Source organism: Aspergillus aculeatus, assembly GCF_001890905.1.
Source record: "Aspergillus aculeatus ATCC 16872 unplaced genomic scaffold ASPACscaffold_1, whole genome shotgun sequence".
Lineage (NCBI taxonomy): Eukaryota > Fungi > Ascomycota > Eurotiomycetes > Eurotiales > Aspergillaceae > Aspergillus > Aspergillus aculeatus.
This window is the reverse complement of record NW_017962976.1, coordinates 301,680-328,706: the sequence shown is the minus strand read 5'-3', so window position 1 is coordinate 328,706 and position 27,027 is coordinate 301,680. Positions and strand designations below refer to the sequence as shown.

The following is a 27,027-nucleotide window of genomic DNA, read 5'->3' as shown; positions in this document are numbered from 1 at the left end:
TGTGATTACCATTTGATCTTCGTCTGGTTCTGTTACCACCGCCGCAGGCCACAGTGCTAACCAATCCAACCAGCCCCCCAGCATAACCAAGACGCAAATCCCATAACTAACATAAGGTATATACATAAATCCGACCGAACCCAGTCCTTAGCCCAACCCAACCTCTACCCTAAACCACCTTCCGCCCCCCTTCAAAAATAGATTAAAGGATTAATCCAAATCCGGCACCGGCAACCCATTCACAATGCGGACCTTCCGCCCCAACCGATCAAGCGCCTCCTTGGAGTTCCGTGCACGCAACGCACTAGTCTCCTGATCGGAGACGAGCACAAAGTCGTAGGTAAGGCAGGCGTGGTCCTCGGGAACGTTGTATTTGGCGGCGAACTCGGGACCGGCGGTGCCGATGTCGACGACGAGCGAGTCCTTGACGCCGAAGACGGCGTCGGAGGTTTCGTAGGGGTCGTTGCGGAGGTAGAGCGCCCTAACCCACCAACCCCCCCCAGGATTCAGATTAGCATGCCTGCCAGTCCAGCCCAGGAATACAAAAGGATACATACGTAATCAAATGATCGAACCCCTCCTTCTCAAACATAAAATGCATATGACTCGGGCGATACGGATGGCGGCCCAGCACCTTCAGGAGTTTCCCGACGGGCCCGTCATGCGGGATCGGGTACGGCACGGGGGTGATGGCATGGAACCAGAACACGCCCTCGGCGTCACTGCGCATGATGCACCGGCCGTCCGGGCCGTCGTGGTCCGGGTACTGCACGTCGTAGTGGCCGGTGCTGTCGGTCTCCCAGATATCGATCTTCACGTTGGACACGGGGTTGCCGGCGGTGTCTTTGATGGTGCAGACCACCAGCAGGGGCTGGCCGTTGGGGTCGTGGGACATCGCGGCGCCGGCGGACAGCTCCTCGGCTTCGTGGGTGTGGAAGGGGCCGAGCACGGTGCCTTCGGTACTGCCGGCGGGTTTGGGGTGGTCGATGCTGTCGACTAGTAAAGAAAGGCCGAGGATGTCGGAGAGGAGGATGAATTCCTTGTCTTTTTGTTAGTTGTCTTGGATGGAGGGTAATGTGCTGGGTGCTGAGGGGGGGGGGAGGGGCGCCCTACCTGCCGCACATCCGTACAGATCTTGCCCACCTCGGTCAAGAAGCGCAGCCCCGTCATCCATTCCTCCGTGCTCAGGCGCGTCTCCCGCGCGAAGTCGTGCAGGTGGGTGACCAGCCGCTCCAGGATGTATTTCATGCGCTCATCCGGGCACAGCGAGTTGATGCGGATCACGTTCTCGGTGATGTTATCGATCGTGAGATCTTTCATGGCGGGGATTTTGACGAGGGAGGGATCCATTTTGTTGATTGTTAGCTTCAAAGCTGCTTTTGCTGTACTTTGGGGGGTTATATGGAGAAATGGAGAAGAAGAAAGAGAGAATTCCAAGGATTCCAAGGAGTAGAAGAAAGTAATTGTGAGAGCTAGCTGGGTCGGGGGAAGTCTATATACAAATACGTATGCCGTAGGTAGCTCCGCGGGGTGGATTTTCTTTCCCCACATTCTGGCGGGGGGGAGATTCAATGGGCAACCCAGTCAGTCCGTAACAGCTGGCTCCTCACTGGTCAATGCCCGCTTCCAGCTACATCGGTCAGCATTAACTCAGCTGTTCCGGCTATTGCTATTTCCGTATTGCCGGCCTCAACCTACCATCCTCCATCGTACACACAGCAACAATTGGATACCCTGGTCATGGGCATCCGATGGGTCAGGAAGCAGGCTAGACTCCTAGCCCTCTTTCTTTCGCCCCGACCCATCCGATCAGTTGTGGGGGGATAAGTCAACGGACGCAACATCCCCGCGCGGCGTGCCGTTCACTCCGCATCTGATAACATCGAAGGAGATTTCTCGTTGATTGCCCACTGATGGTCCTGGCCAGATAATTGATACGTTACTCTACGTACTACCGAACATGCCTCAAGGTGACCATAGAGGTTTACCTTGGTTATCCGTCCCAGTACTGGCATGGCCACTGTGGGTCATGTGTGATACCAAGAGAACAAGCTTCCCCCCAGCGGATCAACCATCGGCAGTTCTTCATCCGCTTCGGGAATGACCTCAAGCGATCCATCATCGTCCGTTTTCCAAACACTACTACACTGAACTACTATCCCCTGATTCAATTCGGCCTCACTCCAGAACAACCAATTCATATTCAACACTTCTTAATATGCAGCATACGACAAACAACCGGGATATCTGCCAGACTCGCTCAACAGTACACACAGAAAAAAAGAAAAAAAGAGAAAAAAAAAAAAGAAAACAGAATCAAGGTAAACATAGATACAAAACTCCAAGTCGCGCCGGGTCATTCAATCCCACCGGCCTGCTCTCCCGCCAACGAAAATATACACTATGCTCGCACCAACTTCCGTTCCCGGTCGCGCTCCTGCTCGCGCTCGCGCTCGCGTTCTCGTTCTCGCTCCCGTTCGTTACTGACTTCATGCCCCTCCTTGGCGGCAGCCGCCACCCGCGCGTGGTGGTCCACCGTATCCAAGATCGCCTGCATGAGGCGCGAATTAGCATCCGGGGCGTCATCATCCTGCGCTGCGTCAGCATGCCGATGCATGCTGATGCGTCGGTCGTGCGTCATCACGTTGCTCCCCTGGATTTCGCTCATCGCGCGACGAGGGGATAGGTCTCTCTTGAAAGGCGTTCCCACGGCCGGACCAGCCGTCGCGGTTGGGGCCGACTCTCGTCGCGTACTTAAGTCGACATGGTCATGGGCGTGCGGTCGGTCCACGTCCATCATCGTCGGCTCGGAGACCGGGGTCTGCGCCGCGGAGGGAGGCGCTTGCACCGAAGAGGGTCCCATGGCGGTCGCCGAGACCTCCTTGGCTGGCCCTTCCTCCATCCGCTCCCGGGAGCTGCGGTCCACCCGCGTCTCCCGCAGCTCATCTTCCTTCACGTCCTTCCAAGAACACTTGGCGTGCTTCTTCGTACAGCCCATACAGGCCGTCAGATTCTTTAAACAGTCCATGTGAAGACGACGACACCGATCACAAGGGGGCATTATCCGTTCTCCACGCTGCAACTCCTCCATGCGGGCCACCATCTCCATTTTGTGCGGGCCCCCGTCATCCTTATCATGGTGGTGGGACTTGGGCGGTGGTAGCAACGACGACGGCGTACTCGGGATGGCGACGGTGGTGGGGGCCGGAGTATACATGTTGTACTCCGACGCATCCGACGCTCGCGGGCGCGGTCGTGATGACTGTCGGGCTGACGAGTCGGGGCCTTCCTCATAGGGCCGGGACTGTCGGTCTTGCGTAGTGAAGAACTTCTTCATTAGCTCGGCGCGCGTGGTCGGCGACGCGCCTTTGATAGAGGTGCCGTTGATAATCGTGACGTTGTCCGTGTTCGAGTGCGAAAACATGAATTGCGACGAGAGCGAGTTCTCCTCCACAGCAGCTTCGCCAGCGCCGGGCCGGCCGGCATTGACCGCCACAAAACCAGTGGAAGGAGAGTGAGCGCTCACCGGAGCGCTGCCATTGAGGACTGGGAGTCCATGTCCGTTCGCATCGCGCCACGCAGGACTCATGGAGCGATGTTGCTGTTGTCGTTGCGAATGAAGGGACATGTCGTTTTCTCGACGGGTCACGATCGCCGTCCTCCGGTTCTTCAGGCGATGATTGAGTTGTCGGGCCCGCGCGGATACTAAAATGCAACCCGTCAGTAAATCTCATCTTTCAGGTAAAGGCGTAGGTCTGAGATGGGCTGACCTTGGTCGGCCACCTGGATGATCTGCTGGAGATTCTTCTCCAGTATCTCGAGCGCGCCCAGTTCCTTCTCTTCGTCTTCAATGATCGGCTGAGGCGGAATCATCTTCTGCGGCATGCCTGATGCAATCAGGACGAAATCCTCCTCGCTGATCTCCACGCGACACTGTTTGGTGTAGAATTGACAGACGCGCACGCCATTGCGAGACTTCTCCAGGTTAAACTGTTCCGGTTTGTTTTTGGCGAATTCCACCACGTCTAGCCAGGTGACGTTGGGGGAATCCTTGCCGTGGGACTTGAGCACGCGGGGCGGTCCATCGAACAGGCGCTCGAAACGCTTGATCAGAATGGGGCCTAATGGACAAGCGCCCAGGTTGCCGGCGATACTCTCGTGTCGGTGCAGAACGCCGTCATACTCTCCAATCAAGTGAATGATTGAAGGCATGGTATCCTCGACGGAAACCAGAGGCAGATTGTCCGGATACTGACGGGCCAGGTAGTTGATCTGCAGGTGGTTGGAAGGCTTGGGGACTTTGGATGCGATAGGAGGAAAGTCGCCGGACGGCGATCGCGGCCGCTTACTGGACGGCTCAGCCGTCGCAGGTCGTGACTCCATAGTGATGATAAGAAGGGGCGGGAAGAAGAAGAAGGAAAGGTGGTGAGGAGGGAAGGGGGAGAAGGAAGGGGAGCGGGGAGAAGGGGAGGGAAGAGGTCCTAGGATCGCGACTATAGCGGTAGTCACAGAAGAAAAAAAGACCAAGGCGGGGAAGGGAAAGGGAAAGCGACGGAGCGAGCTGAGAGGAGAAAAAGGGATTATTGAGGGAATGAGTAATGGGAACGCTGGCGAAAGACAGGCTGCCGATGGCGGAGCATAAGGCTCCAGAGTGCGGGCTCCCAATCAGCCACTGGGCAGCGCGTACTGCGTTCAAGTTAGGTAATCGCGATAACCCCCAGCCGATGCAAACCGGGATGGAGGACACTGGGATGAATGGGATGAGTGGGGGTGGGACAAGCAGGAAGTGATGAGAGAAAGAAAGGTTGAGCGGGTAGTAGTAAAGAAGGTGGAAAAGAGGAGAGGAAACGTTGGTAAAAGGATAAGGGAGGGAGGGAGGGAGGAGGAGGAGGAGAGAGGAGAAGAGGAGCCGACGGAGAGGAAGAGGAGAACGCGACAATCGCGAGAGAAGGAGAAGCACGGAGCAGTCGGACCCAACTGTATGTACTGTACTAGCAGAAAGAGGAAGGTCGGAAAGCGGGCAAGTTGAACTGAACCGCTTAACGAATAAACAAATTCTCAGTAATTCAATGCTTTAGAAGAAGGAAAGAGAAAGAGAAACCAAGGGGAGGTCGGGGTTCAACCCATTTGGTTGCTTGTTGGCCGGTTGGTCCGACAAGCGGGTTGTGGTTCGCAGAATCGCAGATAATCACCGCAGGGGGAAGAGAGAGGGGGGTGGGGGGTGGATAAAAGAAAGAGCAATGAGTGGATAAGAATAGAAGACGGACAGGCAGACGGACGGAGGAGGAGGAGGAGGAAAGCAAAGCAAAGAGACGGAGGGGATGGCGGAACGGGCGAGCCCGGAAAGTCACCTGCTCCAGTCTGGATCCCAGGTTATTATTATCTTTCGCACTCACTCTCTTCCGATCTTCCGCAAACATTGAAGCAGGAGGAAGAAGTAGTAATTATTTAACCTATGCAGTACGTACTGTGGACTGTACACCCTGGACACCCCCTCCCTCAATTCCCAACCACACAAGAGTCAGTCCATGTCCATCCATCCCAATCTTCTTATCATCGTGGGTGTCCTGCTGGTGGATGCGTAAGCAACAGGCAGGGGCGGAGTCCCGCCGGGCTCTTCCGCTGTCCATTCGGATGAGCCGTAACTTGTCACTGTCATGACCAATACAGTCGAATCAATTCGATACCATCGTGACAATGGCCACCATTGAAAATGCTTATCCACAAGCCCACTGCGCGAGGGTGCATCGTTTTTGCCCCCTTGCGGACGGACCCTCAGGAACGAAAGTACCACGATGGCTACAGGAAAAGAGTACAGACACGTTGCCTGGCGGTTGGATCCTGTCTCCGGATTTGATGTCATAGGGGGAGAGGGGGAAAGCAACAAGCGACAGTCCGCCCCCGTCCTTCCCTCACTAATTGACCGATCACCACCGAATAGCTCGACGGTCTCGCCCCATGTGCTGCTACAGGCGCGCTCCGCCAGGCAGGAGGGAGGATCGTCGATTTTCTCCGTGTGCTATCCACGGACTCCGTACCACCACTCTTCGTGCGCCCATCTTGGAGGTTGACGGAAAGGAGACGGGCGGGTATTATGATACTGCAAGGCGTACAGTACGGTGTACCGTAGACACACGCATGGGCCTGACCTGAAATTGGTGCCTAATGAGCCTGGAATCGAGGTTGCCAGGCCGATATCCATCCGATTGACCGGTGTTCCAGCCACATCGATATCCAATCCCCACGCTAGACCGGGCCGGTGGTCAGCTATGGGTCAGGTATTGTCAGTGTCAACGGTGTGACCAACACCGTCTCCTACTCTTCAATAATCTGGCCACCTCGTGACAAAGATGTTAGTATTTGATGTTTCAATTGCGTGCTGTGTGTATTCCTGGTAGTCGTAACCCAGTGGAAGTGGGTGGATGAGTTGCTGCGTGGTGTGCGCGCTGATAGTCAATAGTACATCAGTGTGACCTGGAGCTTATGCCACCGATGTTTATTTATATCTGTAAGTATACAGGTACTGAAAGTCGACCAACGAAGTCGTGAGGCTATGATGTAAAAGCAACGAGTTTTTCAACTCAACAGTAAGAGACAACGGCGTATAAGTTAGACATCAATCAAGGGTATCTTATGGAGACTCATTCTTCTCCATCATTTTCGGACAATGAGTACTCCGTATATACTCCGACCCTTCCTTCCCCAAAGGATGTAAAGGCGGTAAAGAAGTGTGGGCGGTGGGTGTCGAGCGGGAAAGCCGCGGAAAAGCAAATGGTAGAAGGCATTGAAAAGCGTACGCACCACCACCGCCCGGGAACCGACAACTGGTGGAGTTACTCCGTCGCGGCTGCAAGCAACTTTTGCGGATGGAAAATCCCTCATACTGATATCACCTTTGTTGCTTCAATCACATCCATCCACCGAACCTCATCCCATTCCGCCCCCTTTCCTGCCCCCTCGCCTTATCGGGTCGAAAATTTTCTCCCACTCCGGGTTACTCCAACAGATTGACCGTCTTTCCACCTCTCAAATCCCAACGACTCCATTTTCTGGTGCTGGCCCCTCCCTCCCCCCTTCCCCTCTCACTCTCTCTTTGAGTTAGTAACTTAAGTTACTACTGAGGTCACGGCACGTGCATCATTATCTAATCCACGCCGCTGTAATTGGACACTCGATCAGTCCAGTATACATTAGCCCCTCTTAACACGCAATTCAATTGATTCATTCCTCCCCCCCCTCCAATACAGCCAAGCCATGTCCGAACGAGGCTCATTCCGAGGAGGTCGCGGCCGCGGCGGAGGTTACGGTGACCGGTCTGGCGGCCGTGGCGGGCAGGGCCGCGGTGGCGGTGCAGGTGGCGGTGCCCACCGCGAGCACCGCGAGCACCGCGAGCAGCAGCAGCAGCAAGAGAAGCCCAAGAAGGAGAACATCCTGGATCTGAACAAGTACATGGACAAGGAGGTGCGCGTCAAGTTCAACGGAGGCCGTGAAGGTGAGTTTGCTTTTTGACTTCCTTGTCAGCTGCTTGGTCAGCATCCCGGCAGATTACGAACTGACATCCCTTCCCCAGTCACTGGTATCCTGAAGGGCTACGACCAATTGATGAACTTGGTTCTGGACGATGTCAAGGAAGGCATGCGTGGTAGGTTTCCCCCTCATCTAGGTTAATATGCCAGCTTGACTAACGGGAGGGGGGACAGATGACGAAGGCAACGAGACCACGCGCTCGCTGGGGTTGATCGTGGCCCGTGGTACGCTGATTGTGTTGATCTCCCCGGCCGATGGCAGCGAGGAGATCGCCAATCCTTTCGTGCAGCCGGAGGAGTAAGGGTTCCGTGGGTGGTGATTCCATGTAATACGATTTGAAGAGCATCGACCATGACTTGATGACGGCTGAGGTTGATGGCCTCGATGCCCGGCTAGACCTAAGGCCGAGTAACCCCAGTTGAGTTGATCGATCAAGGCCTCTACTGGTCGAGAAGGAGTCATCCCATTTACGAAAGCAGATGAAAAGATATACCAGATGTGCTTTGTGCTTCGTGCTTCGAGCAGTGACTGTACAGTACCTGAAAATGAGCTTGCATGCACTGGTCAAGTCATAGGCCATGATTGCAGCAGAATGAGTAACTAGAAAGAAAGATGAATGAAATTAACGACCTTTAAGCTTCGAAGTGACATGTCATGACATCACGGCAGGGAATGCGGTGATGACGGGTGAGTTCGGCGTTGCACCGCCCGGTCTAGAAGCCCGTGCCCAACCTATCATCCCAGCTGGTCGGAAGTATATTCGACTTTTGTCAAGTATAATATCACCCGCCCCTCTTCTCCTTCACGAGGCTTTTTAAAATGTAGATATTTGCTTACGGCCCATCTCCGCACGAGGCCAAAACCAAAATGAAGCATCTCCAACACTGGGCCGTCGCGGCTCTTCCGCTGACATCCGCCTTTCTAATCCCACCCAAGCAGCAGGCGATCCTCGACGAACCGAAGCCAGACCTGCAAGAGGAGCACGAGGCGCACGACCACCAGTTATTCGACCTCCTCTCGCTCCTCGAGTCCGCGGTGGAAACCTACTCGCCCGTCCAGCAGATTACCTCGTGGTTCGATGAGGTAGCAGCGGAGACCAAACCCCACGAGGAACAGCACCTATCATCTCCTCCTCCGCCGCCCTTCCGCCGGCCGTCTCCGCCGCCGTACCCGCACCACCCGCCCTCCAACAAGTCGCTGTACAATCTGATCTCCGAGAATCCTCACACCACAATCCTGGCCCGCATCGTCCACGACGACTCGCATCTGGTGGAGCTGCTGAACCGCACGGCCGCCAACCTCACCTTCTTCGCGCCCACCGACGAAGCGTTTGCCAAGATCCCGCATCACCACCACGACCGACACCGTCACCACGATGACAGCGACAGCCATGACGGAGACGGCGACGACGACCACCATCACCACCACCACAAACCACCCCCAGAGCTCATCCGCGCGGTGCTGAAATACCACCTCGTTTCCGCGGTGTACACGCCCGCCGAGCTCTTCCACGCCCACACGCTGCCGACCCTCTTGACCTCGCGGCTGCTCAGCCCTAAGCCCGACGCAGCCCTGAGCAGTCCCCACAATGACAACGACAACGACAACGAGCAGGACAACCTCCCGCAACGCCTCAGCATTAGCACCACGCTGCACGGCCCGACCCTGAACCACTACAGCCGCATCCTGGCGACCGACAAACGCGCGGCCAACGGGCTCCTCTACACGATCGACGCGATCTTGCTCCCGCCGCCATCCCTGCTGACGCTGACGACCATCGTGCCCACGCAATTCAGCACCCTGACGCTCGCCCTCCACCGCACCGGTCTGGCAGCCCAGCTCAACCACTCCGACCACTGCCACCATTCCCCCAAACCCAAACCCAAACCCAGCCCCGGAGACCCCCACCCGAAACCAACAACCAACCCTCCCACCCCCTCCTCCCCATCCCCCATATCCCACGAGAAAGCCAAAGGCCGAGGGGGAACATACTTCCTCCCCACGAACCGCGCCTTCAGCGCACTGGGGTACAAGCTCAACGCCTTCCTGTTCTCGGACCATGGGACGCCGTACCTGCGCGCGCTGCTGAAGTACCATCTCGTGCCGCATCGCACGCTCTACTCGGATGTGGAGTATACAAGCCATGGGGAGATCGAGGCGGTGCATGGGCTGAAGCACTTTGATTTGGAGACGCTGTTGGAGGGGCGGACGGTGCCGGTCGAGGTGGCGAATTTGGGGCCGTGGGGGAGCGTGACTGTTTCTGGGCAGCGGGCGGGGGTGAGGGATTTGGTGGTCGCGGATGGGGTCGGGCATGTTCTTACCCGTTCGGTCATTGTTCCTAGGTGCGAGGGAGATAGTTATGGGGACAGTTATGGGGAGATGACGGTTGAAGAGCTGGTGGGGAGGTTGCAGGGCTTGGTGGATTTGGAGTCTGAGGATGGAGAGGGGGAGGGGGAGGGGGAGGAGGTGGTTTGGGGGCAGCTGCATGATCTTTTGGAGTTGTAGTTCCTCATCTTCTGTGATTTATGGTTGAGGTTACTGGGGAGTTGAAAAGAAGGGGGGTCCGGGGTTCTCCCCCGGGAAGCCTTCTCCATGTATTAGGGTTATGCGGATTGTTGATATGTCGACCAAAATGCTACATGATTCATTCCATCTCTCACTGATCGGATTGTAAAACGTGATCGGTACAAGGCTTCATGGCTATGGCATACCTATATACAAGTCATATATACAACAAACATCGTGGTCGTCATCATCAGCTGTCCGCTTCCACAATATCCCCGAACTCCTCGGTCTCCTCCTCGCGTACTACCGGCCGGTCCTTTACCCGCCGCAATCCATCTCCATCCTCGACCCAGGCGCCCACCTTCTCCACCCCCTCGATATACTCCGTCCCCACCCGCAGGTTCAGCCCCGCGCTCAGCGCTCGCTCGATGCGCACCTCCCTGCCCTCCGCCACCAGCACCCGGAACACGTGCGCCAGGAACCCGCCCAGGATATCGACGCTCCACTCGTCCGGGATGATCCGCAGAACCTCCCCGACGTCAAACCACGCCGCGAACCGGCCCAGAAGATCGCTGGTCCGCTCGATGCGCTCAGACGAATCCTGAATCTTCAGGAACTCGTCCAGCAGAAATCGGAAGAGTTCGCTCTGCTGCGATCGGTCCGCGAAGGACGACGAGCTGCTGGTGGCCTGCGGGCCGCCGAAGAGACAGTATCGGATGGCTGAATCGTAGTCGCCGAGACCGTGCGTGAGGAGATGAAGAGCTTCGCGGTGGCGGCCCTGAAGACCGTCGAGAATGATGGATTCCGAGACGAGCTCGTTCTGGAAAGGTTCGATCCGAGCCAGAACAGCAGGGATGGAGAAGGTGAAGGTGCGCGACGGCATCGAGGTGAACTGGCTGCCTCCGGTGCTGCCGCCGCCGAGGAGCTGAAGGAGCCGGAGGCGGGATTGCCACCATGGTTCTGAGGGAGTGTTCACCGTGATGAAATTCATGTAGGTCGGTTTCGGAGCGCTCAGAGCGCGGTAGGTGGAGTAGGATTCGGAGAGAGAAGCTCGTGCTGACGGCGACGTCTCCAGTACGGAGAGGACTGAATCAAGGTAGTACGCCAGCAGGTCCTCCGCGTATTGTGTGAGCTGGAAGAGAATCAGTCAGAGAAAGCTTAGTCGAAGTACGAACGGCGCTACTCACATTTCTGGCAAAGACCAGGTGTTCCAAGTATGCTTGGACGGCGTTAGGTGCTTGCTGCTTGAGAAGTGCCACGACATCGGCAGTTTCCAGCTTGACTCTGCTCGTGCCATCAGAGAATACTTGTATGCCCAGGCTGGGGTTGCGCTGGGCAAGCCACGCCCCGTACTCTTCCACCAGCTGAATGTCTTTGATTTTGACCAGGTACCGGCGCATCTGTGCCTCCGTACCAGCAATCGTGATTTCGCCGCCCAGATCTTCTTCACCGTCGATGATCCTGCGCCATGTTTTCAGGACATTGCGAGACATCTTCTGGCTCTGATATAGTCGGCTCAAAACGAACAGTCGTCGATACTGTTCCAAGAGCGCCACTGCGCGGTCCAGATTGCCCTTCCAATTATCCACAAGCCTGTTCAGTTCAATGCGTAACGGAGAGCTAGATCGTTGTTCAGGCGCGAGTTGTGCGTCCTGTTCCAGGAGTAAGTGCAGGAAAGCCGCGTCGACGCTGTCGAAGACGTAGGTCTCATCGGTGATACTTCCGTAACCCCTCTTCTGCTGCCAGGAGAACAGAAACCTCTTGATCATATCCAGCACGGCACTGTCCGAGGCTCCGTCGCCCGCAGCCTTGTCCAGCCGCTGCACGTAACTCTCTGTGATCTCCGCCAAGCCCGCGTGTATCCAGATCCCTTGCGGGCTCTGCAGGACCTCTCGTCGCAATAGTGGGATCAACAGGAGCGGAATGCGGGGGTCCAGGTTTCCCACAATGAGAGCTCGCTCCGTAGCGTCTACAGTGGCCTCATCCCTGTGTTTTGCATCCATGAGAATCAGATCACCAAACAGAAGCAGACTAGCTTTCTGCTTCAGGTAATTCAAGCCTAGAAATTCGGATTCGGACTTGGGCTCTGCAGCCTGAACAAGATCGATGACGTCTGTGATGCCATCCCGCTTGAGAACAGTACGCCCATCTGTATCCGGTACTTGGGCGCTCTGTAGGGCGTCATCCAGCTGCGTTGTTAGCGGGTTCTTCACTACCCGCCATATCTGATTACCATTCCACATGATAAGACTGCTCTGGGTCTGGCCCAAGGCACGTGCAAACTTGGCTTCTTCGGCATTGCGCTCTACTTCCCAGCCACGCTCGGCCTCACCAGTCCCTTCCTGGCCCTCGAATAGCTCCTTTTCTTTCTGTAGCTGTTCGATCGACGCCTGCGTTCTCGGATCGGTAGCAGGCACATGCGGTGACAGCGACGGCGTTTTCAGGCGCACCATCTGCAAGAGCTTGCCCATCTCGGCGATCTCCAGCTGACTCGGACTTATCGTATGGTTGAGGCCCACATGCGTCGGCTGCACGTCTGAAGACGGTATCTCAACCCACGTTTTGTGCTCGTCCGCTTCCCCGGGATCGACATCCCATAGTTGAACCTCCAGGAACTTACGGCGTTGTCCTTCCTTTTCTGCCTCTATCACTGCAAGCAGCAGTTCTTCATGGGTGTTGTCGGGCGAATGAATCATGTTGTTCTCGTTGCCTTTATCAATGATGATGGATTCCGGATACTGGTGAAAGGTGATTGTGCCACGAACCACGTCGCCGTCAATGTTGACAAACATACCGACTCCAGGCTCCGACTCGTCCGTGCCCCTCACAAGCAGAAATTCCGACGGGGTCGGCGAGAGAATATGGGGCCTCAGTTGCGTCGGCTTTGGAAGAGGGGGAAGTGGTTTCCTTTCCTCCGAGCTGGATTCTGGATCATGCGGTGGGTTCTCCATACTTCGCCTGGGAGATGCGCTCCCTGCGCGCTCTTTCGATAGCGAGCGTCTTGGTGTTCCCGACTCGGGCGAGAGTTCCGAGGTGGCTGAGCCTGATCGCTTGTGTCCGTGTGGTTGCAACAGGCCAGACTTTGTATTTGAGCTGAAGCTCCTTTCAAACAAATGGCTCTCTGAGGTGGGCGAATGGGCGAAGAACGGGGAGGTCGGCGACTTCAAGGGCGGAGCTGTCGACACATCTTGGACTTGGTTGGGTTCGAAGTTCTCGTTCGAGAAAGAGATGGGAAACAGCTGTATTTTCTGCTGGTTCTCCACATCGACGAGGGAGTACGAGTGTGCATCTGCGGCACAGGCGATGATCCCTCTGCGCGCGGCGACCAGGCATCCAGGAAATTCGATGTTCCTGATACGTCGGGCTTCCTCCCCGATCCTCACTAGCATAGTACGATTCTGCGCCGCGATCATGACCACTTGCTCACTCTGCTCATCCGCGCCCGTGTTAAGATCCACTCCTCCGATCCAGGAACAATTGTTGACCTTGGTATTCCCGAAAGCCGGACTAAGCTCCGGTAGCATGTAGAAGGTGACAGTCCCATTGCATAGGACACAAGCCTTGTTGACAGCTGGTAACAAGAGAATATGTTGTATCCCAAGCGACTTGGTCGCCGTAGATGTGGTGTTGGCAAAGGGAATCGGTAATCGGGAAGCTAGGATAAACGACGGTTCGTTCGACTTGTCCGAGGGGTCCGGTGGAAGGCAGACGAAGTGAAGAATCTCGGCGGCAGATGTTCCAATGTATAGATTGTCATCTGGCAGAGAATTCGTCAGAAAAGAACGTGTGGATACTCAATGGCAGAGGCCCCAAAGCACTTACTCCAATACTCAACAGTAGTGATGTGGACTTCGTCATCGTTATCGTCGGGATTCAAGGGAACCTGATCAAACAGCGATCGCAGAACATATGGAGCTGCCTTGGGAGGGCTGATCTTCCGCCGTTTGCGCGGGCTGACGCCCTCCTCTTCAGACACCATGATGAGACCAGCTCCAGTGTCGTAAGAGGAATTGTTGTTGAGGGGTTGGTCAGGAACTTGGGAAGCTTCCGGGTGTTTTGGCGGGCGGGCGTTCACTACAACTGAAGGACCTCGGAGTAGTATGGGACTGCCTGCCTAGGCGGTGGGCCCGAGCCGGGGTTGGCTTAGCCTGGTGCTGACTCAGGGTGGGCCTTTTCTGTCAACCATCAACAGGCATGAAGTATGAAGTATGAAGTATGAAGTATGAAGTATGAATTACGATAAACCAAAGTCACTTCCATGCAACAGTATGTCTAATGCAATGGCAAGGCACCGTTGACAGCTGCATAACTACCCTCATATGGTTTGCGATGGTAATCTCAGGCTGTATGAGCATGACACAAGCGATTTTCATGCTAAACAAGCTGGACCGGCATGTCTCGCCATGAGCATGAAAAGATGATGGTAAAGATCGACATAAGCCGCACATGTGATATGTCGTAGGATTCTAACCAGACACGTCCTCCTGTCAACAGCTATCATTGACTTGGCCGAGACGAACGTGTGCAATGATTACTATAAATAAGTAGACAGGAGCAAGATCTGACAATCGATCTGATCTGCATTGTACGGAGACACAAGGGAGACAGCGTTGAGTCAGTGGTCATCGCGAGCCTCACCTTCTTTTCCCACACCGCACCAACTCCTAAGCTAATAAGCAAGAGTCTCTCTTTACTTTCATGAACTGAGCCATCTGATAGTCTTTATCGTCCACTATCCATCTGACGTTGCCCGATTGTTGTTATCCGGAAGATCATCGGGCCGATCGGAGTCGCCGTGCCTCCGCATCGCATTACGTTAACTGGCTTCATTAATTCGGTTGTCTCTCATCCAGAAAAAGCGGTAATTCCGGGTGCAGTGTCGGATGGGGGTTGCTGTACTATCTACTGGAACACTCAGGCGGGTCAAGTTCTTTACACGCAAAAATGGATGCGTTCGCCATCACGGAAGCCATTGTCCCTGAGACTAGTCCTCAGGAGGGCCACGAGGCCGAAAAGGCCACCACCGGCAAGCTTCCCGAGGGCGCAAACAAGTTCCAGCGGGCCATCGCAGCCTGGAGAGGTATCTCGCACCGTCTCCCCATCAAACACAGCCCGAAAAGCGAAGCGCTAATCTCTTTGGTCTCTATCAGGCATCGATCTCGCCAACGCCGTCGCCAAGCTAGATAGTACCGCTGGGGATATCGTTGCGCAGCAACGCGACGCCCTCGTGCAGAGGAAGGATCTCGCCCAGAAGACAAAGCACTTCCGGAAATTGGATGATGCCTCGAAATTGGCGGAATACAAGGGTCTCTTGAAAGGTCGGCTGCGTTGACACTGCGGATCTCCATTGCGTCACGGCTAACATACTGTATAGCTTATCAGAGCTTTATCGATCTCTTGACAAATCAGGGGAAAGCCTCCTCGTCCGCGTTCCTACAGTTGTACTCGTCTCTCTCCGAAGCACCCGACCCGTACCCGCTTCTCGAAGCGTCCGTCGATTCTCTGCTTCATTCCGAGGAAACCGTCCCCAAATTGACCTCCGAGCGGGACCAACTACAGGGGTCCGTCGATCGCCTTACATCGCAGCTCGAGGATACTGAAAAGCGCCTGGAGGAAGAGCGGACAGCTCGGAGAAAACTAGAGGAGAGCCAAGAAACGAAGATCAAAGAGGTTGAGGAGTCCTGGTCAGCGGTGTTGTCGGAGAAGACCAACAACTGGACTGCCAAGGAGAAAAGCTTGGAGGAGAAGGTGGAGCATCAGGAGCGCTTGGTCAAGGAACTCAAAGCGAGCTACGAGGTATCACAGCGACTGGGACAAGATGGCGATGAGGGCGAAGGCGTTCAGCATGGTGCTAGTGCCGCTGAGTTGGAGCTGGTTTCCGCGGAGTTAGAGAAGACAAGCTTGCGTCTAGCAGAGGTAGAGGCACGAAACGAACAACTCAGGCTCGAGCTGGCTCAGGCCGTCTCTCATTCTCAGGCCGAACAAGCTGCCTCGGTGGAGGATGACCCTGCATACCTGCGTCTGCAATCCGAGAATTCTTCTCTCCTACGCAAATTGGATGCGGCTCGGTTTGACAGAGAGTCCGAGAGACACTCCTGGGAGTCGAAGTACTCCCAAGCCGAGAGACAGATCAAGAGTGCCACTGCCGAGAAGGAAGAACTGCGCTCGAGATTGGAAAAGGTCGCCGACTACGAAGATATTCGTCGAGAATTGGAGATGATCAAGGTAAGCATCATACATCAAATCCAAGTGGGGTGATCGCCACTGACGTTGGACAAGTCTATCGAATTCTCGCCGGGAGATGATGACGAAGCTGGAGGTTTTGCGGACTCCACGAGCCCTACCAACGGCACAGCAACCAAGGCAAAGGAGGGCTCCAAAAATAGCCTGGAGCAACTATTGCTCGCTAGGAACAAGAAACTGACTGACGAGCTCACCATCTTGCGTGTCTCACACCGGGACCTCCAGGGTCAGCTCGAGGCCCTGCGGGCCGATCTTTCGACAACCAAAGAGGAGCTCGAAAAGTCCCAGAAACTGTCCACGACACTGGAGAACGACCTTCTCCGTGTACAAGAGGAAGCCGCAAATGCGTTCCCATCATCAGCTATGTCCGTTGCCGGAACTTATACGTCTAAATACCCCCACTCATCCCGGAGAGGAGGGGCGGTGTCACCTACATCTTCTATCATCTCAGGCTTCGATCAGTCCGCTGCATCTGCCAACACTATGGACTCCATCCGGGCAGGCGAGGCCGTTGGCGGAGGCTCCGGTCTCTTGCCCATGATCCAAGCGCAGCGTGATCGCTTCAAGAAGAAGAATGCCGAGCTAGAGGAAGAGCTGTCCAAGCTGTACGGCACGGTAAAGTCCCTGAGACAGGAAGTTGCTTCTCTGCAAAAGGACAACCTCAGCCTCTATGAGAAGACTCGCTACGTGTCGACATACAACCGCGGTCCGGGTGGATCGTCATCCGCATCTGCGTACGCGAACAAGCCGAACACTTCCTCCATCCACGCCAGTGCAGACACTCCGTCGGGACACTCTCTAGACCGCTATCAATTCGCCTACGAAGCCCAGATCTCACCCTTTGCAGCCTTCCGTGGCCGCGAGTCTGCGCGGGCATACAAGCGCATGTCCTTGCCCGAGCGGATTGTATTCTCGTTGACGCGCATCATCCTCGCCAACCGGACCAGCCGCAATCTCTTCGCTGGATACTGCGTGGCTCTACATGTCTTGATCTTTGTCATGCTGTACATGATGAGCTCCGTGGAGATCGAGAAACATAGCGCCGCAAGTCTAGGTGCCGCCGCTGCGGCAGCAATGGCCGGTGGAGGCAGTGGGGGAGGCGGAAGCGGCGCCGGAGGGGGCAGTTACGCAGGCCAACAGTTACATGGGGATGATTGGCGACAAGAGGGCTTCAGCCAAGCCGGCGTCAACTGAGATCTGGCACGTGGAGTCTTGCCACATACGTTTCTGTATTCTATCAAGGGCGTTGTTGGGTCCAGGTCACGGTCATGAATTGGATTTCTCTTTTGTTTGATGTGAATACGCAAGGCCTACATACAGTGTCGATATCATTATCGCTTCATGCTGGTCGGTCTCAACCCTCCGAATAATGCCCGTCGGTCCGGAAGTCCGTCGGTAGACGTAGACGACTAGAGTAGCGTGTGTTTCTTTTTATATCACGCCCTCTCCACTAGTAAGAGCAGACTAGATACTGCCAGCCGCATTATCTGTGATATAGAGTGTAAGCGTGCGAATGACATGTGATACGTTTGTTGCGCGATTTGATGAGAACCCTGAGACTGGTATAGATGCAATTCAGGAGTGCAAATCTGATGTTGTATACTGTGCACTGTTTACACCTCCAAGTGACAGGAAATAGTGACATCAATGGCCAGCATCAGCATACTTTCCTTACCAGATAACGGCATTGGCAAACCTCAGATGAAGTCGACATGAATCAACAGGTCAATTCATACCCCTGCGACAACGGTAGGAATATAAACACAGGTTAGGCAGTGGGTAAGCTAGCGTTCCTTCCATTCGAAGGTGTGACGAACATGAATACTGCATGGGTGGATGCATGGACGATGACCGCGGATGAACCACATCCCAAGAGCCAGTGCAACCCACAAGAAAACAATGTACAACCACGCTGTCAGGGGCAAAAAGGGACCACCGGCATGTGGATGGCCGGAAAGGGGTGGGTTGATCATCAGGTTCTTGTCTGTCTTCTTGTCCTGTTCAGTCACCTTCGACTATTTCCCACTGCACTCTAGAGGTAGCTACCGGATACCATACCACAATGAAGGGCCATTGAAACATCTCTTGAAGCGTAAGGTCACATCGCCCCAATTCTTGATTATGCACCATGAACAGGAGAGGTATCACACACACACTCAGAGTCACAGGATCATGCAACCTGTTAGATAGCCATGGCTCATCCACTAGCTCGAGCAGTGACAAGTTATGGCGACTCCCCCGGCTCGGATGACCGCAAGTGACTTCACGATCCAAGCCAGAAAAAGTGCGGAGCAGGGTCGCGATGAACTCAATCCACCGAGTCAAGCGAGATAGAGGAGGTGGGCCACCTGCGATCAGACCTTTTCCCAAGTCTCGTGCTGGCTTGCAATGAAGCCCCGCGGAGGTCCGACTACTATATGGCTCCGAGACGGTTTGAAGAACCCCTCTTGGGGGACTAGGCGCCCAGAAATTGTCGGAAAGGGAAACTCAGGACCTTGTCAAGTGAGCAACATTGAGACTCTGAACGACGCAGACGTACAAATGAATGCCTTTCATCATCTCATTGTATGTCAGGGATCTACATATTTGAGTGAGCTTGCCAGATGAAAGGATGTTGATATCAGAATCATGTGTTCCAGGGTTCTCCAATCTCTCTGAAAAGGAGCCTGGCGCTGTTTTGCGAACGGCGAGATCCCTGGAAGACACTTCAGAGGTGGTACTGTAGCATAGTGGCGAGATGATTGTGGATAGGAACTTGGATGATTCCTCCCCCCTGCTCTATCTTGCAGATGGCGTCGGTGATGGTTCTATTTTTAATTCGAACTTCTTCACTCTCCCTCGACCGGATCGAGCAACACGTCCATGAGATTGTCAACAAGCAATGGACTGTAACATTGATGGATGCTCAATCATCACAGACTAAGTCGGAGACTACTCTAATTCTCAGGTGTGCCTGCCTATGCTGCCACTCGACCGGACCAGTTGTTCTTCCTGTGGAGTCCAGCCTGCCTAGTATACGACTCATGTCATGAGCATGATTTAAGCCATATACTCATGATGTACTGTACAGATCAAGGTGTGACAATGGCGAGCGCAATTAGGGCACGCATCGTTATCAACCGCGGTCTAGGTGAAATAGTACCCGCATGCTATAGATAAGTTAGGGCAGCGCTCAGGACTCCTGACTGCAACTTGGGTAGCATTGGCACATCCAAAAATAACTAAAGCCGAAGCGAACGGATCAAGAATAGAACCGCCCCGTAAATTACAGTGCCATTGCCGTCTTGACCGACGATTTAAAGATTGACTGGGGGGGCTGCTAGTCGGGCCAGTGGTGGAATCTGGCGGGAGTCTGCAGGCTAACCCGCATGGGTAAGATTCTAGTAGAAGCGCTCTGCTTTTAAGCGCCGACCCCGCCTTCGGTGAGATATTAGTCTTCCAACATGCATATCCCATCTATCCATCCCTCCTATTCTTAGCTGTCGATAGATTAAAGCGGAATATATTGAGAGGCTGGCGCCAATCACCATCGTCCAGCCAGACAAGCCTGCAGGCCCCCGATCCGCAGATATTCCAATCATGGTGGACGACGACCACCTGGCATTCTGCAGCGCAGACGCTGGGTGAAACGGCCGTGTTTCGTGTGGTGACCTTTGTTGTCGCTGCTGGCACTACGTACTGCGAAGTCTTCAATGACTCTTTTTGCGGAGGGCCTGAAGGATCCTCTCCCGGCGCATCCATGGGCCAATGACCGAATGCGATATCGGCTCCTCCCCACGGGCGGCTTGAGAATCCCTGTGAATCGAAGGCTGTTTATAGCATACAGCAATTGTGGGTTTCGAAAAGCCGGTTCAATGCTTCGACTTCCTGCACATGCTGTCTAGCGCCGTGTCCGAGCATACATCATGTCTTGCAGTATATATCCCGTCGTGGCCATGCGGCCTCGTTGCCTGCCTTCTTCTCTGCAACCGTTGTGATTTTCCATTATACCCACTCCGCTCTGTCCTTTGAACTTGCGAGTCCGTCTGGGACGTTGCTCGTGAGCATAATTTCATTAATCTGTCCACCACATAGATTGTGCCGGTCCTTCGATACCGTTGACGTTCCTTGCTATTCCTCATCTCAGTCACATCGATACCCATTCACATCTGAACATAGAAAGTGCCTGGCATACCAATCAAGATGCGGCCCAGTCTTTGTTTCCTCGCATGCTTCGCTGCAGGCGCTCTTGCAGCTCCCACATGGCTGGACGATATATACGACTACTCTGAAGAAATGGCCTCATTCCTCGGGGAGGTGAGCAAGGAGATCGAGAAGGTTGCTATTAGCGCAACGACCTGTGACACATCCAAGATCTCGCTACCATCGTACGCATCGAACCTCCCATCTCCCTCTGGCTTGACGCCACTCTACGTGGCCGTCGGACGTGGCACCCAGGTTAGTATCCGATCATTACCCAGCCGATTGCGACAACAGTCCCCCCAAGCTAACAGCCTCCATAGAACTATACCTGTGCGACCTCCTCTTCGAATTCCACGCCGGTAGCCATCGGCGCCGTGGCACGCCTTTACAATGCAACCTGCATTGCAGCCAACTATCCGACCCTGCTGGAGCAGCTGCCAGACCTGGCGTACAAGATCTCCTTGCCCAGCGTGGAGGAGGACGCCCTCCCTCCGGCGAATCTGGACCTTCTGGGCCACCACTACTTCGAAGGTACCTCGACTCCGGTCTTCAACCTCGACACCACGGCCACCCAGCAGAACGGCATCGCCATCACCAAGAAACAAAGCTCTGTTGACGCCCCCTCCGATGCTGTCAAGGGCAGCACCGGGGCTGTCCCGTGGCTCTATCTCACCTCGATCGACGGGACCGTCGGAGAGTACAAGAGTGTCTATCGGGTGACGACCGTCTCGGGCGCTGCGCCGGACACGTGCAAGAACATGCAGTCGACTTTCACAGTTCAATATGCGGCGCTGTATTACTTCTATGGCGAGTCGTGATGTTCCGATGTTGGGGGTGATGCTTGATGCGTTGGAGATGTAAATAGTCCAATTCTGAACAGATGATCAACAGTAACGAGTACACAATCTGATGACCACAAATGAACTTCTGAAACGTAAAATGTCCCGGCCGAAACTTGTTAACAGTGTTTCTGTAAGCGCCGGGAATTCTTAGTACTGCAGCCGTACTACGTAAGGTTGATGGACGGACCGCGAAGGCAACCTCCGATTGGCAGGGCTGTCACGATCAGGTGATCTCGCTATTCTGCTGGATCACGTGATTAGAGTGCCCACAGCAGCAGTGAGGCGCTAGACCCGAACCGCCATAGCGCTTCCTGATTTTCGAAAGATTCCCAAGGCTCCGACTGAAAAATCTCGACCGCAACAACGACGAGCAGCACGGCCGCGACCGAACACTGAACGCCAGTGCGGAGACGATTTTTAGACAAAAAGTCTTTGATTTAAGCTCCTCGACACTTCGCCCTATTCCGATTTCTTTTTCTCATCCTTCCGAACGGATATTACTGTCTCTCGATACCTACGGAAGTTTTTCTTCAACCGCAAACTCGAGCATCAGCCAAATTTTTTCCGGCTGATAGCATTTGATCTTTTATCTCCGTCAACACTTTTCGACACATACAACTTACACAATGGGTTTCGGTGCCCCTAGAGGAGGACGCGGTGGTGGTCGCGGTGGCCCTCGTGGCGGTGGTGGTGGTGGTCGCGGTGGCAGAGGTTTGTTCACGACAACTCCAACTCCAACCTGGGACTGAGCAGACTTTTTTTGTGTGTGTGTGTGTGTGTGCCAGCATGATTGCGACACAGTGATTCCATGCTCTGTATCTTCAGACTTGATTTCGTGTGCTTTGCTCTCGAAAGCGGACATACTCGACACTGACCTGCGGTATCCTTCTGGGGGATAGTGATGCTAATTCGTTCTGTTCGCGGTCTCTAGGCGGTCTTGGTAGCGGTGGCCGTGGTCGTGGTGGCCCCCGTGGTGGTGGCCGTGGCGGCCGTGGTGCTCCCCGTGGTCGCGGTGGTCCCCGTGGTGGTGGCCGCGGTGGTGCTAGCGGTGCCAGAGGTGGTGCCAAGGTCATCATCGTAAGTGTTTCCCTTGCTCTCACGGCGGAACGAATTTGTGAACTGACACCCTCTGCGTAGGAGCCCCACCGTCACGCCGGTGTCTTTGTTGCCCGTGGTGGTAAGGAAGATTTGCTCGTCACCAAGAACCTTACTCCCGGAGAGGCTGTCTACGGTGAGAAGCGCATTGCCGTCGAGTCTCCCGCCGAGCAGGATGGTGCTGTGACCAAGACCGAGTACCGTGTCTGGAACCCCTTCCGTTCCAAGTTGGCTGCCGGTATCCTGGGTGGTCTCGATGACATCTACATGCGCCCTGGCTCCAAGGTCCTGTATCTCGGTTCCGCCAGCGGTACCTCCGTCTCCCACGTTGCCGATATCGTCGGCCCTACCGGTAACGTCTACGCTGTTGAGTTCTCTCACCGTTCCGGCCGTGACCTGATCGGCATGGCCACCCACCGCACCAACGTCATCCCCATTGTCGAGGACGCCAGACACCCTCTCCGCTACCGCATGCTCGTCCCCATGGTCGACGTCATCTTCGCCGATGTTGCCCAGCCCGACCAGGCCCGTATCGTCGGCCTGAACGCCCACATGTTCCTCAAGAACGAGGGTGGTGTCATCGTCTCCGTCAAGGCCAACTGTATCGACAGTACCGCCAAGCCCGAGGTTGTGTTCGCCCGCGAAGTCCAGAAGATGAGAGAGGAGAGAATCAAGCCCAAGGAGCAGCTGACCTTGGAGCCCTTCGAACGTGACCACTGTATAGTGTCTGGTATCTACAAGCGCTCTGCATGAATTTAAAGAACAAAAGAATCTGGTGGTCTGCTTTCTCATGTTTTAATTATTTATGCTCTTTACAACCGGCGTCGAGTGTTCCGTGATATGCTGAAATGCTTCAACTTTTTTTTTCTCTATATTGGTCGCTCTATCAAATCGTGTCCTTGCTTAGGTTTCCCTAAATGTACTTCTTAAGACAGAAATTCGAGGGTTACGATATCTGGTTGGTCTAAATGTATGCTCTAGCTTGTTGACTGCTTAATTGACGAGGGTAACCCTTGCCTCGGGTGCATGTAGATATCTTAGATCTGTGGCGATATGTCATGCGGAGAACGCAATATATGATAGCACTGCGTATGCGTGGACCCAAGTTTGATAAATCGGACTTTCGCCGGTTGTCCGGTCGTAGGCTAGCTCGGCAGTCGGATTATGTGCCGATGGAGTGAATGACCAGCCACCGGGTTCGGACTTGCTGCGTTCAACTCAAATCAACAGGCTCCGGTCAATCAGATTGTGGTGATTGATGGAAACGCAGGATAGTCGATCCGCGGGCGTGGAGCCGTGGGATGTGCTACTTATTGGAATCCTCTCCGCTCGAACCCCGCAGCGTACTGGTATATAGACTTTACCTATTACTCCTCACCACCTTAAGCAGCTACCTGACACCACCTACACTACAATCTCACCTCTGAAACCCGCCTCGCGACAGAGAGACATTCCAAAACTACAGCATGTCAATCATCATCACCGGCGCAAGCGGCTACGTGGGCCAGGAACTGGCCGCGGCGCTGCTAACCACCTACCCGGAGATCACGGTGACGCTGACGGACGTGGTCACGCCGACGGTCCCCGCAACCGCAGCGCAGCACGTCGCGCGGACCCGCTGCCTCGAAGCCGACCTGACCTCGCCCACGGTCGTCGACGAGCTCTTCCCCGCGGCGCAGCCCTACGAGACGGTCTACCTCCTGCACGGCATCATGTCCAGCGGGTCGGAGGCCAACTTCGAGCTGGGGATGCAGGTCAACCTGGACGCGACGCGGCGGATCCTGGACCGGCTCCGCACCGTGACCCCCGGGGTGAAGGTGGTTTTCACTTCCAGCCTGGCGGTGTATGGGCCCGCGCCGACGGGGCTCGTGATCGACGAGACCAACTTCCCGCCGGTGCCGTCGTCCTCCTACGGCTCGCAGAAGCTCATCGTCGAGACGCTGCTGAACGACTACTCGCGCCGCGGCTTCCTGGACGGCCGCGCCGTCCGTCTGCCCACCGTCACCGTGCGCGCCGGCAAACCCACCCAGGCCGCCAGCAGCTTCGCCAGCGATATCATCCGCGAGCCCTTCCACGGGCGCAGGGCGGTTCTGCCAGTCCCTAAGGACACGCAGATGTGGATCTGCTCGCCGCAGACGGTGGTCAGGAATCTCGTGCATGCGCGCGAGGTGCCCGCCGAGGCGTTCGGGGATTCTCGGGCGGTGAATTTGCCCGGGTTGTTGGTAAGCATTCAGGAGATGTTGGATGCGTTGGAGGAGGTGGGCGGGCCGGAGCGTAGGGCATTGGTCGAGGAGAAGTATGATCCGGATGTGGATCGCATCGTGCAGACGTGGACGCCGAATTTCAATACGGCCCGGGCGCTGAGGTTGGGGTTTGTGGAGGATGTGTCTATGATGGAGAATATTCGGCAGTATGCGAGTCGATTTGCGTGAGGAAATGAGATAATGTATTGGGAATGTGGAGGTGGAGGAGGTGGAGGAGGTGGTGGTGGTAGTTGAAGCTGTTGCTGTCATGTAGTATGATGTATGTTGTACTGTACAGCGAAATGAATGAATGAATGGCCGAATGGTGCTGCTAAGGAAACAGTCGGGATCGAAAGCGGTGGTTTGGAAAAGCGGGTCATGTGATTGGCTGGCGGATGGGCGAACAATTTGACTCCCGAACTTCAACCTCGCCATCTCCAGGCGCTGACCGTCTTGTTACACCCTTCCTTCATTCTCCCTCTTTCCCCCCCTCCCCCTCCCTCCAATTCACCCACCTCATCTATTACACAATGGCCTCTAGGCGCCTAGCGTTCAACTTCAACCAGGCTCTCCGGAGCCGGGCTGCCCTGAAGGCTGTCCAGCCCGTCAAGCGTGGCTTCGCTTCTCCCGTTACCCTGCCTTCCTCCACCCAGACCACCACCCTCTCCAACGGTTTCACGGTATGCGCTGTCATCTATCCGGTCTCAATTGCTTCTGACACTTACTGACGGGACCTAGATTGCCACTGAGCACTCCCCCTATGCTCAGACCTCCACTGTTGGCGTCTGGATCGATGCCGGTAGCCGGGCAGAGACTGACAAGACCAACGGCACTGCGCACTTCCTGGAGCACCTTGCTTTCAAGGTATGGTTCTCAGATAGTCTCAATTTAGATGCGGTAGCTAACACTCTGATATCATCACAGGGCACCAACAAGCGTTCCCAGCACCAATTGGAGCTTGAGATCGAGAACATGGGCGCTCACCTGAACGCCTACACCTCGGTACGGACCGGAAGGAAAAGTCTACTTGAGAATCGCGACTAACGCCCGATTGCAGCGCGAGAACACCGTCTACTACGCCAAGTCCTTCAACAACGATGTCCCCAAGGCCGTCGACATCCTCGCCGACATCCTCCAGAACTCCAAGTTGGAGCCCGGTGCCATTGAGCGCGAGCGCGACGTCATCCTCCGTGAGCAGGAGGAGGTCGACAAGCAGCTCGAGGAGGTCGTTTTCGACCACCTCCACGCCACTGCCTTCCAGCAACAGCCCCTCGGCCGCACCATCCTCGGCCCCAAGGAGAACATCCAGACCATCTCCCGTGACAACCTGGTCGACTACATCAAGACCAACTACACTGCCGACCGCATGGTCCTGGTCGGTGCCGGTGGCATCCCCCACGAGCAGCTCGTGAGACTCGCTGAGGAGCACTTCGGTGCCCTGCCCAGCAAGCCCCCTACCTCTGCTGCCCTGGCCCTCACCGCCGAGCAGAAGCGTACCCCCGAGTTCATCGGCTCTGAGGTCAGAGTCCGTGACGACACCCTCCCCACCGCTCACATCGCCCTTGCCGTCGAGGGTGTCAGCTGGAAGGATGACGACTACTTCACCGCCCTGGTTGCCCAGGCCATCGTTGGTAACTGGGACCGTGCCATGGGCAACTCCCCCTACCTTGGCAGCAAGCTCAGCTCCCTGGTTGAGCACCACGGCCTCGCCAACAGCTTCATGAGCTTCTCCACCAGCTACAGCGACACTGGGTGAGTTTTGTCTCTGTTTGGTGTCGATGACGCGTACTGACCGACATGTGCTACTAGTCTCTGGGGTATCTACCTCGTCTCCGAGAACCTGACCAACCTCGATGACCTGTGCCACTTCGCTCTCCGCGAGTGGTCTCGCCTGTCCTTCAGCGTCACGCCCGCCGAGGTTGAGCGTGCCAAGGCCCAGCTCAAGGCCTCGATCCTCCTCTCCCTCGACGGCACCACCGCCGTTGCCGAAGACATTGGTCGCCAGATCATCACGACCGGCCGCCGCCTCAGCCCCGAGGACGTCGAGCGCACGATCGGCCAGATCACCGAGAAGCACGTGATGGACTTCGCCCAGCGCAAGCTGTGGGATCAGGACATCGCCATGAGCGCCGTCGGCAGCATCGAGGGTATCCTCGACTACCAGCGTCTCCGCTCGGACTTGAGCCGCAACGCTGCTTAGATGTGCTGAGCTCGGTGTAGGTGAGGGTGTCTGTTGCGTTGTCCACCAGGAATTATGGCAAGTGTTTCTAGTTTTGGTGATTTTTAATAGATAGAAGCGGTGGTCGTGCCGAGGAAGCGTGTCTTGTACAGTACACAACTGTCGCTATATCAAAATGTATTGTTTGTTAAGTTCAGCCTTCAACCTAGGT

At 55.3% G+C, this 27,027-nt stretch overlaps 10 protein-coding genes across 10 annotated transcripts; 7 read left to right on the top strand and 3 right to left on the bottom strand.

The window, feature by feature from the left end:
* Nucleotide 1: 1 nt before the first annotated feature.
* ASPACDRAFT_108875 (intradiol ring-cleavage dioxygenase) lies at nt 2-1,531 on the bottom strand. The gene is made up of 3 exons (XM_020195333.1): nt 1,114-1,531; nt 558-1,039; nt 2-481 (listed from the first exon to the last, which is right to left on the bottom strand). The coding sequence occupies exons 1-3, from the start codon at nt 1,348-1,350 to the stop codon at nt 211-213; spliced, it is 990 nt and encodes a 329-aa protein (XP_020060734.1). The 5' UTR covers nt 1,351-1,531; the 3' UTR covers nt 2-210.
* Nucleotides 1,532-2,249: 718 nt separating this feature from the next.
* On the bottom strand, nt 2,250-4,388 carry ASPACDRAFT_74010 (Zn(II)2Cys6 transcription factor domain-containing protein). The gene is made up of 2 exons (XM_020204100.1): nt 3,771-4,388; nt 2,250-3,705 (listed from the first exon to the last, which is right to left on the bottom strand). The coding sequence occupies exons 1-2, from the start codon at nt 4,381-4,383 to the stop codon at nt 2,402-2,404; spliced, it is 1,917 nt and encodes a 638-aa protein (XP_020060733.1). The 5' UTR covers nt 4,384-4,388; the 3' UTR covers nt 2,250-2,401.
* Nucleotides 4,389-6,782: 2,394 nt separating this feature from the next.
* ASPACDRAFT_108872 (putative small nuclear ribonucleoprotein (LSM7)) lies at nt 6,783-8,180 on the top strand. The gene is made up of 3 exons (XM_020195332.1): nt 6,783-7,492; nt 7,571-7,642; nt 7,701-8,180. The coding sequence occupies exons 1-3, from the start codon at nt 7,255-7,257 to the stop codon at nt 7,826-7,828; spliced, it is 438 nt and encodes a 145-aa protein (XP_020060732.1). The 5' UTR covers nt 6,783-7,254; the 3' UTR covers nt 7,829-8,180.
* A 136-nt stretch (nt 8,181-8,316) lies between these two features.
* On the top strand, nt 8,317-10,095 carry ASPACDRAFT_108870 (fasciclin domain-containing protein). Its single transcript, XM_020195331.1, has one exon. The coding sequence runs from the start codon at nt 8,395-8,397 to the stop codon at nt 10,030-10,032; it is 1,638 nt and encodes a 545-aa protein (XP_020060731.1). The 5' UTR covers nt 8,317-8,394; the 3' UTR covers nt 10,033-10,095.
* Nucleotides 10,096-10,282: 187 nt separating this feature from the next.
* ASPACDRAFT_19940 (putative TGF beta receptor associated protein 1) lies at nt 10,283-14,011 on the bottom strand (the record flags this gene model as incomplete). The annotated part of the gene is made up of 3 exons (XM_020198911.1): nt 10,283-11,164; nt 11,220-13,789; nt 13,855-14,011. The coding sequence occupies 3 exons, from the start codon at nt 14,009-14,011 to the stop codon at nt 10,283-10,285; spliced, it is 3,609 nt and encodes a 1,202-aa protein (XP_020060730.1).
* An 889-nt stretch (nt 14,012-14,900) lies between these two features.
* On the top strand, nt 14,901-17,613 carry ASPACDRAFT_74007 (CCAAT displacement transcription factor COY1). The gene is made up of 4 exons (XM_020204099.1): nt 14,901-15,112; nt 15,183-15,350; nt 15,407-16,257; nt 16,312-17,613. The coding sequence occupies exons 1-4, from the start codon at nt 14,977-14,979 to the stop codon at nt 17,467-17,469; spliced, it is 2,313 nt and encodes a 770-aa protein (XP_020060729.1). The 5' UTR covers nt 14,901-14,976; the 3' UTR covers nt 17,470-17,613.
* Nucleotides 17,614-20,457: 2,844 nt separating this feature from the next.
* Nucleotides 20,458-21,275, top strand: ASPACDRAFT_37948 (uncharacterized protein; the record flags this gene model as incomplete). Its single annotated transcript, XM_020200369.1, has 2 exons — nt 20,458-20,712; nt 20,778-21,275. The coding sequence occupies 2 exons, from the start codon at nt 20,458-20,460 to the stop codon at nt 21,273-21,275; spliced, it is 753 nt and encodes a 250-aa protein (XP_020060728.1).
* A 406-nt stretch (nt 21,276-21,681) lies between these two features.
* On the top strand, nt 21,682-23,345 carry ASPACDRAFT_74005 (rRNA 2'-O-methyltransferase fibrillarin family protein). Its single transcript, XM_020204098.1, has 3 exons — nt 21,682-22,010; nt 22,231-22,376; nt 22,437-23,345. The coding sequence occupies exons 1-3, from the start codon at nt 21,926-21,928 to the stop codon at nt 23,145-23,147; spliced, it is 942 nt and encodes a 313-aa protein (XP_020060727.1). The 5' UTR covers nt 21,682-21,925; the 3' UTR covers nt 23,148-23,345.
* Nucleotides 23,346-23,794: 449 nt separating this feature from the next.
* Nucleotides 23,795-24,937, top strand: ASPACDRAFT_74004 (SDR family oxidoreductase). The gene has a single exon (XM_020204097.1). It carries the CDS (start codon nt 23,861-23,863, stop codon nt 24,824-24,826), a length of 966 nt encoding a protein of 321 aa, XP_020060726.1. The 5' UTR covers nt 23,795-23,860; the 3' UTR covers nt 24,827-24,937.
* A 230-nt stretch (nt 24,938-25,167) lies between these two features.
* On the top strand, nt 25,168-26,837 carry ASPACDRAFT_37945 (mitochondrial processing peptidase; the record flags this gene model as incomplete). Its single annotated transcript, XM_020200368.1, has 5 exons — nt 25,168-25,317; nt 25,376-25,501; nt 25,562-25,639; nt 25,695-26,389; nt 26,447-26,837. 5 exons carry the CDS (start codon nt 25,168-25,170, stop codon nt 26,835-26,837), a joined length of 1,440 nt encoding a protein of 479 aa, XP_020060725.1.
* Nucleotides 26,838-27,027: the final 190 nt, after the last annotated feature.

Excerpts from the sequence above, each read along its gene's own strand:
- ASPACDRAFT_74007 (XM_020204099.1), top strand. The coding sequence starts at position 14,977 with ATGGATGCGTTCGCCATCACGGAAGCCATTGTCCCTGAGACTAGTCCT. Across the intron at positions 15,113-15,182 it reads GGCCATCGCAGCCTGGAGAG|GCATCGATCTCGCCAACGCC; the intron begins GTATCTCGCACC and ends GGTCTCTATCAG. Across the intron at positions 15,351-15,406 it reads ATACAAGGGTCTCTTGAAAG|CTTATCAGAGCTTTATCGAT; the intron begins GTCGGCTGCGTT and ends CATACTGTATAG.
- ASPACDRAFT_74010 (XM_020204100.1), bottom strand. The coding sequence starts at position 4,383 with ATGGAGTCACGACCTGCGACGGCTGAGCCGTCCAGTAAGCGGCCGCGA. Across the intron at positions 3,706-3,770 it reads CATCCAGGTGGCCGACCAAG|TATCCGCGCGGGCCCGACAA; the intron begins GTCAGCCCATCT and ends GTTGCATTTTAG.
- ASPACDRAFT_74005 (XM_020204098.1), top strand. The coding sequence starts at position 21,926 with ATGGGTTTCGGTGCCCCTAGAGGAGGACGCGGTGGTGGTCGCGGTGGC. Across the intron at positions 22,011-22,230 it reads TGGTGGTCGCGGTGGCAGAG|GCGGTCTTGGTAGCGGTGGC; the intron begins GTTTGTTCACGA and ends CGCGGTCTCTAG. Across the intron at positions 22,377-22,436 it reads GTGGTGCCAAGGTCATCATC|GAGCCCCACCGTCACGCCGG; the intron begins GTAAGTGTTTCC and ends CCCTCTGCGTAG.
- ASPACDRAFT_108875 (XM_020195333.1), bottom strand. The coding sequence starts at position 1,350 with ATGGATCCCTCCCTCGTCAAAATCCCCGCCATGAAAGATCTCACGATC. Across the intron at positions 1,040-1,113 it reads TCTGTACGGATGTGCGGCAG|GAATTCATCCTCCTCTCCGA; the intron begins GTAGGGCGCCCC and ends CAAAAAGACAAG. Across the intron at positions 482-557 it reads GGGTTCGATCATTTGATTAC|GGCGCTCTACCTCCGCAACG; the intron begins GTATGTATCCTT and ends TTGGTGGGTTAG.
- ASPACDRAFT_108870 (XM_020195331.1), top strand. The coding sequence starts at position 8,395 with ATGAAGCATCTCCAACACTGGGCCGTCGCGGCTCTTCCGCTGACATCC.
- ASPACDRAFT_108872 (XM_020195332.1), top strand. The coding sequence starts at position 7,255 with ATGTCCGAACGAGGCTCATTCCGAGGAGGTCGCGGCCGCGGCGGAGGT. Across the intron at positions 7,493-7,570 it reads GTTCAACGGAGGCCGTGAAG|TCACTGGTATCCTGAAGGGC; the intron begins GTGAGTTTGCTT and ends TCCCTTCCCCAG. Across the intron at positions 7,643-7,700 it reads TGTCAAGGAAGGCATGCGTG|ATGACGAAGGCAACGAGACC; the intron begins GTAGGTTTCCCC and ends GAGGGGGGACAG.
- ASPACDRAFT_74004 (XM_020204097.1), top strand. The coding sequence starts at position 23,861 with ATGTCAATCATCATCACCGGCGCAAGCGGCTACGTGGGCCAGGAACTG.